The sequence below is a fragment of the Rhagoletis zephyria genome, unplaced genomic scaffold, assembly GCF_001687245.7.
Source record: "Rhagoletis zephyria isolate East Lansing unplaced genomic scaffold, Rhagoletis_zephyria_1.1 Rzeph_scaffold_00085, whole genome shotgun sequence".
NCBI classification, from domain to species: domain Eukaryota; kingdom Metazoa; phylum Arthropoda; class Insecta; order Diptera; family Tephritidae; genus Rhagoletis; species Rhagoletis zephyria.
In genome coordinates, this window is record NW_016157169.1 from 67,170 (window position 1) to 87,617 (window position 20,448).

A 20,448-nucleotide genomic window follows, 5' to 3' on the forward strand; every position below is an offset into this window, starting at 1 on the left:
GTTACTTTAGAAATACCATGTAGTGTTTTTGTATATGATATAGAGAACAAAGGTGGCATCCGCTCTCAGTGAATGTGACAGAATCGCTGTTTGTATAACGTCATACTTGTGCCACTTGTTTACGTTTTTCTTGCAAAATTTCTTCTTCTGCACCAATGCGACGTCTCAAAAATTCTCTCTGATGGGCGCAATCTTGTATTCTATCATTTTTGTTTTTTATTGTAAAAACAATACACAGTGTGCTTTTCTGGTAGATACGAGAGCTCCGCTAATAAGAACGCATCGGAATTAAATAACATTCCAAACCTAGATTTGCCAGGTTTTGAAACGGAGAAAGGAGTACAATTTTTTTTTTTTAATTTTTTATGCAATTTATTGTTACAAATTACCATTAATTAGGTACAAATAAACAAAGATTTTTTATAAATCTTTTTCAAAGCAACAATAAATGTTAAAAATAAATAACTAAATGAGCTGGCTTTCAAATAAGGGCGGTCGTTAAAGAGATGGTGATCAAAGGGGGAGTGGGCGTGGCACCCAATTGTGATATTTGGCGATTTTTCTAAGGCATCCCTAGGGACCCATAGGGGGCCTATGTGGTCGGGGGTGCCACGCCCACTCCCCCTTCGCTCACCGCCTCTTCCATGACCGCCCTTATATGAAATTTTCCCCAACTAAATTCTACAAAAGAATTCCAAACTCTTTCTTTCTAACTTTGCTTACTAAGTAGTGTTTGCCACAATATGAATGGCAAAGTACAGGGCGTAAGATAATAACTGTCGCACAGATTTTTTGAAAAATAAAAGGGTCCTTTATAGATGTTGCGAAAAAGAGTATTTTTTTGTTAACTTTGTAAATACTTTACATTAATTTTATTAATTAGTTTTAAAATTTTAATCCTTATTTGCATTTGCCAGCTTTGGGAGATAAGTTCATGCGGCACGAACCTTTTTTATAGGAGTACTTTTTCTTAGACTTTGTATAAAAGAAAAGAGAAAAAAAGGGTTGATCGTATGAATGCCCTCCTAGTCACCGGTTCGGAGTCTTTTCGTTTGCTGCGTATGAGGCCTTATGTTGGACAAAAGACGGAGTATAAAGGACCCAAATGGGGGAAATCAGCCTATATTTACAGAAGATATGTAAAAAAGTATTTGACGAACCAATCCAAAAGTGCAAAAACGGTTCGAACCGCTGAACCGAACCGACCAAATTTTTCATCCGGTTCACGTCCCTGGCATAAACTTCAAACTGTAATTTCCTGTGTACTTTGTATGTATTCCATTAGCCAGAAATTAGCAGAACTTTTAAAAACTTAGCGATCTTGTGAGTTTACATTTCGCTTCACATTTTCTTAAGTTACATTTTTATTGCACTGATACAATTAGCTGTGCGAAGTTATGCGAAATATGCATAATTAGACCTTTACTTTTCCAACGTATATTGGAAATACATCCGAGATGGCTTGGAAAAAAAGAGAGAACATGAAATCCAGTTGATCCTTAAAGAGCATTATATGACCATCTCTCTCATTAAAATTTTAATTCGATAATGGGCTGGATTTCGAATTCACAACGAAGGGAAAATGCATTGGATACCGAAGGTTCAGTTTTGCTGGAGAATGGCCTAGCCCAGTTCTCGAATCGAATACTATCCATTTTCCCATTCGTTATCGAGGAAGACTCGAAAAAAAAAATTTGTTTTACAATTATTTTCGAAATGAAAGTTTAAGTTATTAAGGTATTGATTTGGAGTTTAAAATAATTTATTTTATTTTATTTATTTCCCCTTTTTTCACTAAAATCTTCCAAAGTATATACATAAATGCCTTCTTTTATAAAAACTTAAAATATTATTTTAAAACAAGTTTATTAATTTACATAGTTCCTACCTACAGACGACGATTTTATGCTTTAGCACTAAGTATTTGTGTATGCACAGTTATGTATGTCCAAGTGTGTTCTTTAAACATACATCCATACATATCACTCGTACATACATACATTTAGTCAGCTAAGTATTACGAACCATATAACATTAATCCTTATCATCAAAATGTTCTTTCACTGTCAAACGTTCATCCTCGAACACATAATATTTAAAATCATTATCATTTTCGGGATAGAATTCGGATGCCAGCTCTTCAATATCAGATTGACAAACAGCTTCATTGAATGCACCCAATGTCTGCAATATTCTCACCATAGTCGAACGTTTCTCGCGTACTTCCTGCCGCTCTCTTTCGTACTTATGCAGATAGGAGAGTGGCATATCCACAGCTATATGCACACTTGCGATGGCCAATGGATCTGCTGTTTGTAGTTCCACATTCAAGCTGGTATGCTTTGCCAAACCCAAAATCCACGCAACCACATAGAAGCAGGCTGCGTTCGCTGGGAATGCTCTTATTATGGTCGATGTGAATCCGCGGAAAAAGAAGCGTAAACCATCCTTTTGATAATTCTTTACCGCGCAGTTCCAGGCGCCCTTATACACTGGCGCTGAATGCATTCCGTCTGCCTGCAATAAAGTTTTGATCACATCTATGGGGTAGCACACGAGCCAGGAGGCAATTCCGGCCAAGCCGCCGGCAATAAGAGCATGCGCCACGTTTGGCTTTTCTCTCAACGACATTAACCACTCATAGCTGACGAAGTATGCGGAGAAACCTGTGAAGAAATTGTGGTGAAATTGTATTTTTTTATATTTGTGAATAGAAAATTATTACATGTTATTTATGTACATACCTGGTACATCCCTCAGCGCTGTCATACCCAATCCACGAAATGCTCCCTTAAACCCGTCTGTAGCTATTATATGCCTTATACATTTGAATGGACTTTGAAATTGTGGTGCTTTCGGATTCAGATGTTGAAGTTGCATACGCGTCTTAGCTAATTCCATTGGCGAACAGGCGATACTTTGTGCAAAGCCAGATACCGCACCGGCTAGTAAATGTGAATGTAATGTATTATGCTCCGGCATTTGACGTTGTACATTGCCATAAACACCGAAGACAATGGCATTTACAACACTAATGCCCATCAGTGGGCTGGACATGCCTCGATATAAACTACCCACACCATCGGTTCGAATTAAAGTGGATATGCAGTGCAATGTACCCCGGTATACCGGATTTTTAACATCTTGCATTTGTAAGTGAACCTTAACTGTGTCGAATGGATGACCGACTAAAACGCCTGCACATCCTAAAAAAGTTGAGAGAAGAATATTATTTATTAGAGCTTTATTGAAGATAGATGAAGAATATAGATGAAATGAAAGTTAAGTCATTAAGAATCGTCTAGTCCCTAGTGGAGTCCATAGCTCCAAAGTCTTTGGTTGGTCATGCCCAGGACCCAGCTATTGCTGAGAGCATCGTTTCCTTACTTTCCTCTAGCTTGCCGCTACGGCACCGGGGGTTGTACGGCCGCATGTTCGGCAATGGCCAATGCCCGTTATCAGTGTTGCCAGGTCTTCAACATGAGAAAACGTCCCTCTTGGTCTAAAAAATCGTAATTTCCTACCCAAAAACGTCTTTTTCAAATGAATGTACAAAAAAGTGTTCTTATTTAAACTTTTATTGTGTTAATTCCTAGAGCATCTAGATACATTTCTGCATCAAAAAGAAAATTTTGAAAAAAATGTCGCTTACGTTATTTTGGCGGTTAGGGCTCGATATTTACGTAAGGCATATTAAAATATCATTTCGACAGAGCACATTTAAAGCTCATTGTAAACTGTTTTGAGATCGTTAATATAAAAATCATTTTATACATACACTTGTGATCAGCTGATTAAGTCATCAACATTTTGGTCGATTTTGGCTGTTTCTCTTTCGTTTATTTAATGTTTATTGATTTTCCATAAAAGCCAAGGTAATTAACAAACAAAATATAAATCCGCAAAAATTGTGCAAAAATTATAAACAATCTGCAAATTTTCAGCTAGATTTTTAACTTTCTATTCGGGTTTTTTAGCCCATTAAATTTCAGGGCAACAATGTGTAAGTTTAAAGGGGCTAAATAATCGCGTTGTTTTTTACTAATTTTTTTTCTNGTAATTAACAAACAAAATATAAATCCGCAAAAATTGTGCAAAAATTATAAACAATCTGCAAATTTTCAGCTAGATTTTTAACTTTCTATTCGGGTTTTTTAGCCCATTAAATTTCAGGGCAACAATGTGTAAGTTTAAAGGGGCTAAATAATCGCGTTGTTTTTTACTAATTTTTTTTCTTGTAGAAATTTGGGTAGGGGATCGGTTGTCGAAAATGCTAAATTACATTCTGCTAAGAAGGAGCATAGCAATAGGTCCATTCAATATCAAAAAATTCTTACGAATTGTTACTAGTACTTGCAAGTTTTTACTGAAAATGCATTCAATTACCCAAACTATTTGCAAGAGGGAGCGAATTCGAGAGCGTAACAACCCGAGAGAGCTGCAAATTCTTGCAAGTAAAAATTTTACTAGCAGGAATTTGCAGAAGTCCAAAAGTAAGGTTACGTTTCAAACTCAAATGTAAACAAACTGTTTAAGAGGATGATTTGATGAAACATAATTAGTGAAATGAAAATATGGATAAAAAATTTAAAACTATTGTATATATTTTTACTTTTATGACTTATGAACTATTCCCAATTAAAAAGAAAATTGCGCGCCAAAACTTAACCGTCAGAAAGTGTCAAAATGGCTTAAGTTGCAAGTTTTTACTAGTTTTGCGTTCAAAAACTTTTTCTGAAAATTTTCTCTTGCTCTCAATTTTACTGTCTATTTTTCTTTTACGTTCTCGCTGCATGTACTTACTGGAAAAGTTATTGAATGGACCTAATATTTCAATCTTTTTTGCGTTCAGTACATTTTCAATAAAGTCTTAAAAAAGTCGCCTACTTTTTTCTGACGTTTTATGCTGCACAGCTTTTTGATGCTTTTGCGAGCGTGCCTGCTGCAATAGATCGGCTCTACCTGATTTGGCTTTTATGGTGCAATTCCATCATTACAGCAAGCCTCGTAACCTCAAGTGTTTACACAACCAGCATTTAAACAAAGGGTCCTTAGTCCTCGGATCCAAAAAAAAAACTTTGGAGGAAGCAGCTGCAGCAAAACACAAAGATTGTAAAGATTTATTAAGAAAATAATTCAAAATCAGTTCTACTTAAAAGATTTAGTAACAAAGAAAAATTACTGAGAGGTTAAAAAACGTAATTTTTTACACAAAAAACATCCAAACGTCAACAGGGTACGCCCACAGTTTTGTAGGTTTAAGGCGTTGATCCAACGCGTATCAGTCAACGTAAAAATTGCAAGTGCAGTTGCCTTTTGATTAGTTCGACTGGGCAGTTTTTTGTTTCTGCTTCATCAAGAGATGCACCGGCCTTAACCAATTCGTCAGTTCACTCATTTCCGTATGTGTTCCTACGGCCTGGAATCCAGATACAGAAAGATACAGCTCTTGACTCCACCGTCCAGCTTAATGTGCATTTGTGATCTCTGACTATTTTGAACATTGATACCGGTGAGTATAGATTTCAGTGGAATTCTCCTCGATTATCCTGCCTTTACTCCAATCACGTCTAGAAATAAACTTTAGCAGAAAGTTTTTCCTGAAATCCATCTAGGTAGTATAGACATAGTCTGATTGACATTGTATTGTTTTTCTAGTGCTGGTCAACTTCCTAACGCTCCGAACAGTGGGGCAAAAAAGATTGCTGTAGACAAATGAATTTTGAGAGCACAAATATGAACCAATTTCATGTAACTTTTTTTTTTAAATAAGCGATAATTAAATTTATCGTCGATTTATCCGTGGCGATTTTTTTTTAAAAGCTCTAGTTTTTTATTTATTTATGTTGAAAAATGAAAGAAACAAAATTTTTACGTTTGAATGCTTCCACTTTTTTGGAAAATATTTGAAATTACTTTAAAAAAAATATTCATAAATATTTTCCTATAGGATACATTTAATTACAAAATGTATTACTTTTCAAAGCCGTTTCTTTGGTTTTTTTTTCTGTTCGTAAATCTCGAGATCAGCTGTACCGATATCTTTGAAATTTTGGACATCGACTCCGGACTGTCCAAGGATGATAATAGATGAAAAGCAATTTCGATATATCAAGGGGGCGTGGCACCTCCCATACAAACTGAAGTTGTCACACAACATATCTCTTGAAGTATTCATCGTAGAGTGCTGCAACTTAGTACAGAGATATATAATATCTACGCCAAACTCATGGGAAAAAATTGGAGTTATTGAAAAAGGGGACGTGGCTCCTCCCGTACAAACTGAATTTCTCGCATGACATACACATTCCAATGTGAGAATTTTTTTTAAATAATTGCAGGCATTTGAAATTAATTTCAAGTATTTTCCAAAAAAGTGGAAGCATTCAAACGTAAAAATTTTGTTTCTTTCATTTTTCAACATAAATAAATAAAAAATTAGAGCTTTTCTAAAAAAAGCGGCACGGATAGATTGACGCGAAATTTAATTATATCTTATTAAAAAAAAAAAGAAATTTGAAGTCGGTTCATGTTTAAGCTCTCGAAATCCATTTGTTCACAGCAACCTTTTTTGCCCCACTGTGCACCGTAGGAATATCTTTTTGCATGTGTAAAAAGCTGTGTAGTCTATCTCGACGCTTGCCTTCCAGCTCAGTTTGGTATATAAAACGACATCTAAGTATTTCTACTCGGAGGACAATGTTAAAGTCGTTCAAGGAAGAGAAGGAAGCTTGCCGCTACATATGAGTACGCGGGCAAATAATACCGATTAGATAACCATTGAGTAACCTAACGAATAAATAATAAAAGAGCCCTGGTAATTTAAGGTCCCCAATCAACCAGTTCGGAGTTTTCGACATCTTTTTCTAATCATAAAAGCTGAAATAGCGGCAAGCCCCACTGAAAGAAATTATGTATACTCCGCTCGCTTGGTTTCTTCTCGTTCACGGGCTCTGTTGTTGGAACGTTCTAAATACTTCTCTAGCTACAACTCAGGGGTCAATCAGAGCGTAGTGTGCCTTGCATTATGGGTCTATCGTAGTCTCGTTGTGAAGTCTATCTTTTTATTTGCTTTTTCAACTCACCACCAAGACAACCCGCAACAAAATCAAAAGCCATCCTCGCTATCTGTGTTCGGTTTACAGGAACTATATGTTGTACACCCTCGGAAGGAGCCTGAAAAGAAGTAAATGTTGTATAAAGGATATTTTTTTAATACTATCGAAACAAATATGTATGAATATTATGGATGAACATCAGGGCGGGTCATTTCTACCAGAAACCATTTTAAATGTTGCGGCCTCTGGTGGAAGTTTTAAGAAAAATATAAGTGCAGAAATGGATTCCCCATACTACAAAATCGAAAAAATCACCCAAACAAACTGATTGTGTATAATACTTTACTTTTAAAATCTGCACTAGACAAACAAAGTTAGTCTCATTAGAAGAGAGGATAATACCAGTATATGAACAAATACAGGTGAAGAAAGTCTATTAAGAAAACGTGATCAGTATTAACTTCCCTCGCGGCGATCAGAGGCCAACGATATGAACCAAAATGGGCACTCATAGGAGTTGCTGGACTCCATGGTAGATAAAAAAATAAAATTATAAATAATAAATAAATAATTTTTCACCCTATAAATCACTTGGCCCTATAATAAATGTAAAAGGATATTCAGTAGAAATTCGAGACTTAAGTCAAAAGTGGGTATTTGAATTTATACAGCCATTATGAGACCAGCGCTGGACAAGAAATACTACACCAGAAAACTAAACAGCGTTCAGCGAGCAGCTTATACAGGTGCTAAAGGAGCAATTAAGTCACGTCCTACCGATGCGCTTAATGTGAATCTGCATCAACTGCCCTTAGAATTCTGTTGGAGGTCGAGGCAGTATAGGCATAATTATATTCTTGACAATGTCTCTAAATCTTATTGAAATGCTTCATTATTAACATAAGTAGATTGGTCAATAAGTCCAAGTGAATTTAAGAGACCGACGAATCTGAAGTAATAGACATATCGTATCAAGATGGCATAAATTGGCTTCGGGATCATTGCCAAGTATGAGTGAGTTCTTGTACACTAATAGAGAATCGTTGGAAATTGAGGAATTAGACAATCAACAAGCCAGTAGATATGTCTTCGTATTATATTATTGCATTGACCCCTCGGAAACAAAAGTTCGACTGAAACGGATGCAGTATAAGAAGACATTTGGCCAACTTGTTACGTATTTAAAACATACGTACATACATATCGCCGTTTAAAGTACAAAACCGCGTATAAACAAAATGCAAAACCGCGTATGTGAAGTTGCATAGGGGGCAGGGTTGCCACTTTGGTAAATTGTTACCAAAATTGGTAGAAAAAATTTGGGTTGGTAAAAAGGTAAATTTTTTCTCATTTTGGTAGATATTTGTTGAACTTTTCGTTACCGATTTATTTTTCGTAGTTATCTTTATATTATAAATTTCTTTGCATACTTTTTATATACTTACATACGTATAAATGTATATCGATATAAGGCGAACATATCGTGCTCCATTCAAAACTCATTTTACTGGAATCCCGGGGAGCTTTTGATTGCCTAAATATTTTAANAGGGGGTTTCTTTTTTATAAAGCAATCGCATTTCTGGCTAGTATACTTCAAGACGATTGGATAAGGGTTGAGCCAGGACCTTGTGTGAGTTTTGTACTTTAAACGACGATATACATACATATATCTACGTCGCACTATGGGACTACAGCGGCCAAAAGTAGTTAAAACGGATTAGCGAATTCTGAAAAAGTAATTACGCAGATGCATAGCAAAATATCCAGCTAACTCAAACCAAAAATAATTTTTGATAAAAATTTGCAATCATGACACGAGCTTAAAGTAGTAGCAATGCGAAAAAATAAATTTGTAAGAAACAATTTTGATTTTGTCGCAAGTAATTTGAATTACTTTTTCCACTTGTGCAGATATGTATATAAAAACCAATCTGATTAATGAGCAGTTTTTGAATATATCTGGGGTCAAACATTGCTTAACATTTTTATAAATCTTTTGAAATGTATAAAACAGTTTACCTTGAAATTCTACATAATTTTGTGAGTGTAAAATTTTTTGAGTGCTTACTTTAAAAAGGGATATTTAAAAAGGACCTAGGAAGCGAGCTAAATTATGCTTTGGATAAGTAAACATTAAATATGCGTGTCATATCTCATATAGTTCCAGCTGCGAGGAACTGCCAGTTCAACTTCTATTCTTCCTTTTATAGACCCACCTCCTGTAAAATTTATTGAATTTGTATTGTAGAGCTGAAAGGAAAGACTCTGATATGTACATAAAATGAATAATATGCGATATAAAGTGGAAATGAAAGAATGACTCGCCAATCTATTAATCACAAACAACATTCAGCCCCTCTGGACTAGATCCGTTTTCGATGGCAAGAGTCCTGCTTGCCTCAGCTCAGCTTTTTTTGTATAAAATGTAGTTAACATTGAAAGTTTCAGTGTAAATACATATCGTGCACATAATTTAGTATGCAGGTATTGTAATGTTTTCGTTTTGTCATTTTTAAAATGAAGAAATAGGAACTCCTTTAGAAATAAAATAAATGTGCCTGTTCATTTTCTCCAAAATTCATAAAATTTAGTAATTGGAGGCAAAAAGGTTGTGTAGGAGGTGGGCGCCGTAATAAGAAATACTTTATTATCTGCCAAGTTGGAAAATTTTGGCTTAGCCGACCAGGGCAAACCGAATTTCATCAGAAAGATTTTTTTTTTTAATTTGCGCCTGATTTTCTAGAATTACTGGACGATAATGTAAACCGATTTTGACGATCTTTGAGATTCAAGCTTTTCTCGTTAAAACCAGCATATGCCCTGAATTTTATCAAAATCGGATAACATTTACTATTTCCGCCCACAAGAGCTGTGGGCGTGGTAGTGCGTTGAATTTTATTATTTTCCACATTTCTTCATTCCTAAGTGCCGAACAACGCATATACGAAATTTCAGCGAATTTCTAGTACGGTTTCTACTTTCGGCGGCAGCTTATATGGGGACGTCCCACTGTGCGTCGCGGCGTACAACGGAACATGAGCGAAAAAAATTATATTTGTGATGGTTTTACAAGATTTGCAAAACATTCGTATCATTTGATGCGAATGCGAATGTGTAAAATGATGCTAATCATTCCCATAACGAATGCGAAGGCAAATATTCGCAACATCCCTGGTATGTACATATATACGTATATATAAAAAAATTAAAACAAATATGTCTGTATGCATATGTCTGTTTTTTTTTTTTTAATATATACGGGCTATGTAAGTAGACAAATTTTTGCGTAAAATGGTCTTGCTAGGTGGCGCCAAGGTCGAGATATTTTGAAAACCCGTATTTATGGTCCGATTTGTTTCGAATTTGGCGTATGCAGTTGAAACATAATAAATCGTAAATTTCCTAAAAATTTACTCTGAATTGGCGCTGAAGTTATTCGCCCTAAAATGCATGTTTTATTTGCGTTAAAAATTCATTTAAAAGAAATATTAACAAAAATATAACGATGGAAATTTATGTCATGTGACGCCACGTCACGTAACGTTTCACACTTGGGGTTGTAAAAGCAACATGTAAACCAGTTGCATTAATTCAAAAAAACTCTAAAAAAAACTAGAATTACTCCAAACCAGAGATAGGCACGGGCCGAATCAATATTTTACATCAAATTTTATTATTATTATTATATTTTTATAATATATTTTCTGGGAAGTAGAAAAAGTGGAAGGTATTTTATGTACAGATATGTATGTAAACAAAACTACTAAGTATCATATATTTTCTATCGGTTTCCAAATATTTCTTTTTTTGCTTTTCTCTTATCAAAAGATTTTTAAATATGTACTATTATGTTTTGTATAAAAACAAAAGCTCATCTAAATTTTTAGTATTAGCAACGGGCCTTTTCGTGCCTTTTCGTGCTTTTATGAAATTTTACTGAACGCCCAGGACCGCACGAGTTCGTGCTGACAGCAAATATTCCGGCCCGTGCCCATCTCTACTCCAAACCATATTAAAACAAGTTTTATGGAAAGCCCACAATTCACAGAGTTTTGCGATTTTGTAAGAAAAGCAAAAATCAGCTTTTTTGTCTTGTAACGACACTCTCTTTAATTGTTTATATTTAAGGACCATGCGGTTCGATTGTTTACGTTTTTCAGCTAAATATAGAGCTAATTATGCGCTATGAAAGGGTACGTAAAACGTAAAAGAAAACAAATGTGTTTCATTGTTTGTATCTCATTGAAGCGTACGACTGGCAAGTATGAGACGTATGGAAATACCCATATGTCATGTTATTTAATATGCCACTATATTAAACTCAAAAAAAGGTGTCGTCAGGGCGGGCTCCGTGAATTATGGGCGCGGGTATTAAGACCACGATCCAAAAATGAAATTGGGCCGAACGGGCATAATTCATTTTGATTAGGGAAATTACGCCGCGATGAAAAAATGAAACTAGGCCACGGGGGCATAAGCAAAAAAACCCAAAAAAAAAATTTTATAAATAAACTTTTCCAAAAGAAATGCACAATTAATGCTAATGAAATTTATATTATTTAGAAAGTACAAGTTATTACCTTTAATTTGATATACATATAGAGAACACCTTTCTGCGTAGGCGGCCATCGGCCGCGCTCAGTGATTATAACCCTCACTAAGTAGAATTCTCCTTTCTGTGTTGCCGAAGAATAACACCTTTCTTTATTTTGTGGTTTGATTTGTCGACCAAATGGAAAATAAAATTTATTTGTGATTTTATGCGGATAATTCAATTGTGCCAATCAAAAACGATCAAAAAATAAAATTAGGCCGCGCGGGCATAATTCATTTGGCAGGTGACATTAGGCCGCGATGAAAAAAAGAAATTAGGCCGCGCGGAAATAATTCATTTTGGCAAGTGAAGTTAGGCCGCAATCAAAAAATGAAAATAGGCAGCCAAACAAATAAGAAGGCGGCCTTAATTCCCGCGGTCAAAATTCCATCCCCCTTCAGGATGGTGCTATTTAGCCATTAACATGAAACTCTCGAGTATATATTTTTCCTCATTAATCATCTAATCTAAATGATAGATTTCGTTGTTACTTTGAAATATTTTTCGTTGTTGCATTGAAACCAAAAAGAACCAAAAATACTATACAGGTCTCAATTTGATATTATTGAGGGTTAAGGGGTTTTTCAATATACTTTTTTTACTATTTATAATTACATATCGAGGGCTTATATTCAATTATACCCTCTAACTGCACTTTTCACAAAAATGAGATTCTGATATAAAAATCCACCTAAGATTTAAATGTCATCGGTGATATTAATGCTAACCTTGTATAACGCTTGACATATAAATAATTGGTGCTATATCACGACACCAAGATCGTTGACGAAAAAAAAGCCGCAGTCGAATGAATTAAATATTAAACGGTCACAAATGTCAGTTTCTTTAAATTAAATAATTACATATGTGACCTGGTCTACGAAAAGGGAGCTTACGTGCGAAAAAAGTTTTCTGTGAAAAAGCTGTTAAAAGTGAAAATCATCTCATCTTCCATCCGAATCAACCAAAAAGTGAAAATTGATTTTTTGACACCTAAGCTCCCTTTCCGTAGACCAGGTCACATATGTAATTATTTAATTTAAAGAAACTGACATTTTTGACCGTTTAATATTTAATTCATTCGACTGCGGCTTTTTTTTCGTCAACGATCTTGGTGTCGTGATATAGCACCAATTATTTATATGCCCAGGATCTAATCCATTTGAGCTGCAATTACCTGAAAACTTCTTCTATATACTAATAAATATAAATACTAGCGTTTTTAAGGCTTTTTCGAGGTTAGGTTTGCATGGGAGCTATGCGTTAAAATCAACCGATTACGCAAATTTTTCGTATTTTTCTTGATTTATATCTAGAAAGGCTATATATGAACAACTGAAGCCGTATGCCAATTGTGCAATACCATAAACATGCGACTGCATCGTGACTGGCATTGTAAAATGTCTAGTTCACTCACACGTGTCTCTCTGCATATGTAAGCCTATAACTGTAAATAACTTAGTGCTTGATTGACATATGCAGATAATAACGATCTTTGCCCAAAGCAACCTCTGCTAGTACTATTCGGCAGACTAATTTTCTAAAATCTTGTATGTGTAGAGCTTATAGCCATTTTTATGAAAATTTCTTTTGGTAAAACAACAACAATTCATAAAGGTAGAAGTAATTTTTTGTTTGTCATCAGACTTCCTTTGGATGGGCCGCAGTAGACAATTGAAATAAGGCCCGATTAGTGGTAACATACCATAACCATAACCGTATATACATATACGTAACGTAACGTTTTACGTTTGCAAGTTTGCGACCCTCCCAATCCCTTGCCTCACGATCAAATCGTCAGATTATTGAAATCGACACTTCAGCATTTATTTAATTAACCCACCATTCCTTAGGCCCAAGTAGAGATAATTGATTAACTTCTACTATTCATTTTCAGATCATACATTTAATCTGCACTTAAATGGCCAATATTGGCAATTTAAATATGAGATATGCAACCCTGTGTTTGTACCAAACAACCAAGATTGATTGGTAGGTTGTTTAATCAATCCCACCAAAAAACAATCAGCTGTTCAGCACAAAATGTAAACAAACAAGCAAATGCAACAGCAATTTCAAGGAACATGCAGCAGTGCTGCCAATTGTTGGGCATATTTAAACAAAGTTGATCCGAAACCCAACGAAAGTAAAATGGCATTTAAACAACAATCCACAATTAAACTTAAGTGCCATTTAAATATTCATTTGAAATTGGCCCTTAATCTGACGCGCTCTAGTAAATCCGACTAAAATTTTTTTTTTGCTATTCAGAGCAGCTTTCCTATGCGCTCTACACAGATGGGCGTTTTCGAACTGGCTGCCGAGATAGGTCGATCTTCTACTCAGCCATCGATATGTAAAGTGGCGGCTGCTGTGGAGCATTTTTTCTAATAGCGGTTGCCCCTCTGTTGGTAATAGTAAACCTCCGAGTGTATTCTCTGATGGAAACAGCTTCTCATAAAAATACAATTGCCGCTCGGAGTCGGCGTAAAACTGTCCTTTGTCGTGGTTCTGCAAAACCTCGAAACTGAAATTTGTGCCAAAAAAGATATTTTGTCACCGGAAGGAAGCTTCGGGCATCAAGCCCTCAGGCAATTAAGTTTAAGAGAGAGAACCCTTTTTAATTAGGAAAAGTTTTACACTCTCCTATAAAATTTAGGCAAGCTCACTTACGAGGTTTTGCATTTTCTTGATGCGCGGTTTTGTACTTTAAACGACGATATGTAGAAGTATTGCTTACATATTTTGGTGCCTTTTCAAGTAAAAAAATCCATTGAGAAACGGAAGAAAAGGGCATCGCTATGATTTAAACTTATGCCAAACGTTTCGTAAACAAGCAATTCTGAACAAAAAACTGTTTTTCCAGAAAGATGTTTAAATGGAAGCATTACAAATATGGAAAAATAGCAATCCACAAGGCTTTATTGGAAGTAGGTCCCTTTTAAAGCACATTTAACAAAAAAAAAAAAGCTTTTAGTTTCGAAGCAAGCAAAAAATAATTCTATTTTATTTGTTTACATTCAACAAATTTTATTGAGCTTGAGACCGTTTTTTGATGAAAATTATTGTGGAAAAGCAACAATAAATTGAAAAAATGGTAGAAGTGATAGCTATTTCGGAAATCACCACATTTCCTCATCAGACTTCTTTCAGTAGGATTCGAACCGACGATCCCACTGACTCAGCCAGTTGCCTACGCACTNTAAGTTCGCCTTGTTAATTCTTGTTGCTTATTTCCACTATTTCACTTGTTAAGCCAACTAAAATCAAGCGCAGCTCTTCCGCTGCAATTCACTAGATCATGTGGTTGTTGGTTTTGTTGGTTTTTGTTAATATTTCTGTTAAAATTTTCCATAAGGCCTTAAAATAACAAAAAAATTGTGGTTTACAAAAAAATACTTGCCAAATATATAAGTCAAAATTGTTAAACATATATCGCTTTCATTCATTTCTTCATAGAGTTGGTGCTTCTTTTATAGGATAATTCATACGGCTTATGAACAGATTAATACCATGTAAATGCACCATTACAATAACTTTTAAGCGAAAAATGAGAATATTATAAATTTTTTGGAAAAAGGGCGTAGCCAAGCCCACTTACATGTGTATATCTTGAGAACCGCTCCACCAATTTATATCAAACTTGGCACAGTTGGTCCTGACAAAGTATACCAAACGGCTGGAAATTTTATAAATCGGACACTAACCAAACCCACATCCCATATAACGGTAATTTATAGAAATTCGAAAGCTTCGATAAATCAGTAAATACTGAAGCTAATGTATTCAAAGTTGATGTTTGCAATAATTCTTTAGCAAAAATACGCTTATAATAAAATTTTGGAAAATGGGCGGGACCCAGCCCACTTATGACCATATATGAGTATCCGTTCGATCAATTTGTACCAAACTCGGTATGATTATTGTGCTTGCCACATAAAAGCAAAACGTTGAAAATGATTGAAATCTGAAAAAAATTAGCCCACTTTTCTATAACGGTAAATTTCAGAAATGCTTGAAACTTCGATATTTCGAAATTTAAGAACGCTAATTTTACTCAAAATTTATACTAACAACAATCCCTTGAAAAGATATATGTAGATTAAAAAGTTTAAATTTTTGGAGAAAAATGTTTGATTTTTTTAAATTTCATTTAAAGAGTTCTTTTTATAAAATAATAATAATAGATTGGCGCTTACACATTAGTGTGTGGCCGAGCTTCTCCTCCGACTTGTGGCGTGCGTCTTAATGTTGTCACACAAAGCGGAGGGACCTACAATTTTACGCCGACTCCGAACGGCCATTGTATTTTTATGAGAAGCTGTTGTTCATGGCAGAAATGCACTCGGAGGTTTGCTATTGCCTGCCGTGGGACGACCGCTGTTAAGAAAAAAACCTTTTTTCTATATTTTTTTGCGATGTTGCTTTGACCAGGACTTGGACCCAGGCGTTGCGGAGTGGAAGCGCGCACTGCTTACTACTACACCACAGCGGCCAATTTTACATACATATGTATTAGAGGTTTACGCCGACAGGCCTTGCGGCGGCGGCGTGGTCAACTTCAAAAAGAAACGCCGGCGCTACTGCCCATGAGGTAGATTCCAAAGAGCCATGAGGCTACTAATCTTATCATGTCATCTCGTCAGCGTTAGGCATTCACCATGCCAATTCAGATTATAATTCTATTTAATTTATTCATTGAAGTTTAAATTACGATGGACGAACATGTATACATATGCACATGACTCTGTATGTTCCCTACACCCTGCAGGAAATGTATCTAACTATAAGCTAACTTTAAGTTGATTAGGAAGGAGCTAAAATTCACTTATTATCTGTATATTTTCTTTGACGAAAGCTAACTATATTTCCATGGCGATGGCCGCGAAATAGTCAAGGGTAGTTTACATCTGCATTAGATGTAACTAACTTGTAACTAACTACTTTTGGACATAAAATATCAATAGGAAAAACAACAAATTTTTTTTTTATTTTTTATTTTTATTTACTTTATTAAATTTCATATTTGTTTTCATATTCTGCTGTAGGTGGTCCCAAATGAAAATATGAAATTTCGATCTTCCTTTTACTTGTCCTCAACGCGTTTGTCAAAACGCGTTTAAAGAAAACAATATCCTTCATTACTCATGCATTACTTGTCAACTAGTTTCAAGCTAGCTTTTTGTAGTTAACTACAAGTTATATATTTTTATAGAAATCCCGCAAAAAAGCTAACTACAACTGGGTTATTTTTTATCAATTGATATTTTTTTTTCTGCAGGACAGATCCGTATGTACTATTTAAATTTAAAGAAATAAAAAATTTTAAAAGTTAAGTTATTGGCATAATTTATGTCGCTATCAATAAATTTTTGCAATATTCTTATAAACCGTTATGTTAAATTACGGAGTTCTTACGATTTTATGCGGATTACATATTGAAAAAAAGGTTGGTCTACTTTTTTCCAAAAGTTTAACCCATAAACTCGAACCAGAACGGGTCTTTTTGACCCACTGTTTAAAAAAATGGCTTATAGATGGTTAGGGTTGCCAGACGTACTGCTTTTAGGAGTAAACGTACTCCTTTTTATTGCAATGTACTCCCTTATACTCCCAAAAAAAATATCTGGAAATGTACTCCTTTATTAGCTTTGTACTTCTTTTGTACTCCTTTTTCCAGCTATTAATATTTTATCATATACAGGGTGTAAAATAATATCTGTTGCACAGTTTTTTTTGCGAAAAAGTAGTTTATTGTTAATTGTCCACAGAGTTTACTTCAATTTTATTAATTTGTTTTTAAATTTTACCCCTCATTTGGGTTTACCGGCGGTAAACACTTTGGGAGAAAAGCGCAAGTCTTCGTCGGTTACTTTATTACATATCTTCTGTAACCATAGGCTAATTTCCCCCATTTGGGTCCTTTATACCCCGTCTTTTGTCCAACATAAGGCCTCATACTCAGCAATCGAAAAGGCTAGAAACTGGTGACTAGGAGGGCATTCATTCGACCAACCCTATACAGGTTTTTTTTTCTTTTTTTTATACAAAATCTAAGAAAAAATACACCTGAAAAAGAGGTTCGTGCCGCATGTACTTATCTCCCAAAGCTGGCAAATACAAATCAGGATTAAAATTTTAAAACCAAGTAAAAAAACAAATCTATAAAGAACCCTTTTATTTTTCAAAAAACCTGTGCGACAGTTATTATTTTGCGCGCTGTACTTTGCCATTCATATTGTGGCAAACACTACTTAGTAAGCAAAGTTAAGTGTGATAGTGAAAAGGTGTAAGCATAGCCTTAGGGGCAGGACGCTCGGGTATAAAAATCAGAAAAATATTAAATTAATTATAAGGCTTAAATTAAAAAAAATGGTCATACATTCAGGAAGAGGAATTCTTTTGTAGTTTTTAGTTTTTAGTTGGGGAACTTTCCTATAAGGGCGGTCATTGAGAACCGAATTCTACGCAAAAATACTGTGGTCGCAAGTGAAAATTGTGGCTTTTGGCAATTTTTGTAAGGGGTCCCGTAGGGGCCCTAGGTGGTCGGGAGTAACATTTTTGTCAATGGCGGTTCATGCCCTCTCCAAAAAGGTCGGAAAAGGTGCCACGTCCACTCTCCCTTCGATCACCATCTCTTTAACAATCGTCCCTATTAGAAAGTCAAACCATATAGTTGTTTATTTTTCACATATATTGTTGCTTTGAAAAAGATTTCTAAGATATCTTTGTTTGTTTGTACCTAATTAATGGTAATTTGTAACAATAAATTGCACAAAAAATTAAAAAAATTGTACTCTTTTCTATGTCATGTACTGCTTTTTTTCTATCGAAAATATAAATGTACTCCTTTCTCCGTTTCAAAATCTGGCAACCCTATAGATGGTTAAAATGTCCACCAAAATATTAAGTGCCAAATTTTTCTAAGGAAAACCGAATGTAATGAAAAATAATACTAATTTTACCAAAAAGGGGAACTTAAACCCTTTGTAGAAAACGTTGCGATGCGAGGGAGCAAAACCACCTTCCTGGGGTTTGACCAACATTAAGGAATGCTAACGTAATTTTCACACAGCCACCTACTACTTGTATACGTATGTGGGACCCCAGAATAAAATAACTTACGAATGTAAAAATTAGCAAAAAAAAGTGTTTGCTCTTTATTTAAAGTCTGTTTCAAATACACAAAAAAAAAATACTTAGGAAAATCAACTTGTCTTTGTTTTATCTCTAATAATTGAGGAGTTAGATGGAATGAGCTAGATGAACCGAAGCTGCTTCGGTTAAAACTGCTTTATGAGATATTGGCGTTAAAGTTTTTGATGTGTTGTAACTTTATTGTTGTTGTAGTATTGGAAAGAGTTGTCTACTGCAGAAAAAATCGTTAGATTACCAGTATTCGACCCTAATTTAACTGCAATAAACGCTTTCGATCGAAAAATATGTTACTATGTTTTTTCTGAGTTACGCTCTTTGTGGCCCAAATTATGCAAAAAAAAACTCCTTTAAAAAGTAATTTTCATTTCGTAAAATTGTGTTTTTAAACGAGTAGTATTTAGTTCCTTCAAACGATGTATTTCAATGTCATCATGAAAATTTTGTACAAAATTGCTTAGGCGCCGAACGCCGCCGCCGCCGCGCCGATATTTTCGTAACTCGGCGGCGGCGCGTGAGGAATGACAAAAATCGGCGGCGGCGGCGGCGTGGCTCGGCGGCGTATACCTCTAATATATATGTATCTATATATAATTTTTTGGTAAAATTTCCTGAAGATAACTTAAAAATATTGTTTTACCTTTATATCTACACAACGATCTCAGTATTTAGTAAGCAGCTACAAGGATTTTTATTTTTGTTTGTTTTTGTTTTATTAATTTGCAAAAAGAAGTAATAGATTTTTTTTTTAGAAATTTAGAGCTTGTTATTATTTATTTATTTATTTATTAATATTTTTTATTTGCACAATTTCCACTTTATCACAGTAGAAGCAATCTTGACCGTTTCCATGTGCGCACAAACAATTAATTTCATAGTAGGTGAACAAAATTTAAACCTTTCTACGTAAAAGCCGGATTCTGAATAATGTTTACTGACTTTTGAAATCAATGCACAAACTACGCTGTCGAATTATCACTGGATTATATTCCGCATTAAACTGATAACACAAACTTTCTGAACGCTATTTGGTATGAAAATTGTTTTGGAGAAAACTAAGATTAGTTTAATTTTTCTTCAAGATCACAACAACAAAGAGTGAGAACGCTAAACTTTAAATGCGTTTTAAGGCTCCGAGCTCAAACAAAATATTTGCCATCTCACTATTGTGTTTTTTAAACAATTGAGTAAGAAGTAAAAATCAAAAATGTATAGCGCTTGTTAGCAATATTCCAACCCGACTTAAAGTCACTGGCTAATCGCTAGCTCTGCAGAACCACAGACCTAATTGAAGCTGCGCACCCAATTCAATTACATAGATTCAGAAAACTTACTCTCACTTTGACGCTTAACTGATAAGCAGTGAAGAGCACAAATACTCGTGTTGTAAGCAAAAATAAAAATGATAATTAGAAATCAGAAATCACAAGAAATAATCCGCGAAAAATAGAAATTAACGTACAGTTATGATACATATTATATTATAGCAACAATCATAATTTATTTACATGTTTGGTTCGAATTTTGAGGTTATCAGTGGGTAAGAGCATCTAATACATATGTACTCGTATAATACGCCTGCGTGCGTAATCAGAAATTTCTAAAAATGTCTACAACAATTTGGAGTTATGTGTTTTCA

General features: G+C 34.9%; 1 protein-coding gene across 5 annotated transcripts; it reads right to left on the bottom strand.

Moving 5' to 3' along the window:
• Window positions 1–1,841: 1,841 nt before the first annotated feature.
• LOC108373893 (mitochondrial basic amino acids transporter) lies at window positions 1,842–20,068 on the bottom strand. 5 transcript variants are annotated; one of them, XM_017629852.1, is made up of 5 exons: window positions 20,052–20,068; window positions 19,450–19,833; window positions 7,086–7,176; window positions 2,745–3,206; window positions 1,842–2,666 (listed from the first exon to the last, which is right to left on the bottom strand). In XM_017629852.1, the coding sequence occupies exons 3-5, from the start codon at window positions 7,117–7,119 to the stop codon at window positions 2,035–2,037; spliced, it is 1,128 nt and encodes a 375-aa protein (XP_017485341.1). In that variant the 5' UTR covers window positions 7,120–7,176; window positions 19,450–19,833; window positions 20,052–20,068; the 3' UTR covers window positions 1,842–2,034. The 5 variants fall into 5 exon arrangements, with proteins under 5 accessions (XP_017485341.1, XP_017485328.1, XP_017485335.1 ...); XM_017629839.1 differs by having other exon boundaries at window positions 20,047–20,063; XM_017629846.1 differs by lacking the exon at window positions 20,052–20,068 and adding an exon at window positions 19,974–19,991.
• Window positions 20,069–20,448: the final 380 nt, after the last annotated feature.

What these genes read in the sequence shown, in the direction of transcription:
- LOC108373893 (XM_017629852.1), bottom strand. Translation starts at nt 7,119, where the DNA reads ATGGCTTTTGATTTTGTTGCGGGTTGTCTTGGTG. An exon ending in TGTTGCGGGTTGTCTTGGTG is followed by an intron (nt 3,207 to 7,085) that starts GTGAGTTGAAAA and finishes CAACTTTTTTAG; the next exon opens with GATGTGCAGGCGTTTTAGTC. An exon ending in AGCGCTGAGGGATGTACCAG is followed by an intron (nt 2,667 to 2,744) that starts GTATGTACATAA and finishes ATTTCTTCACAG; the next exon opens with GTTTCTCCGCATACTTCGTC.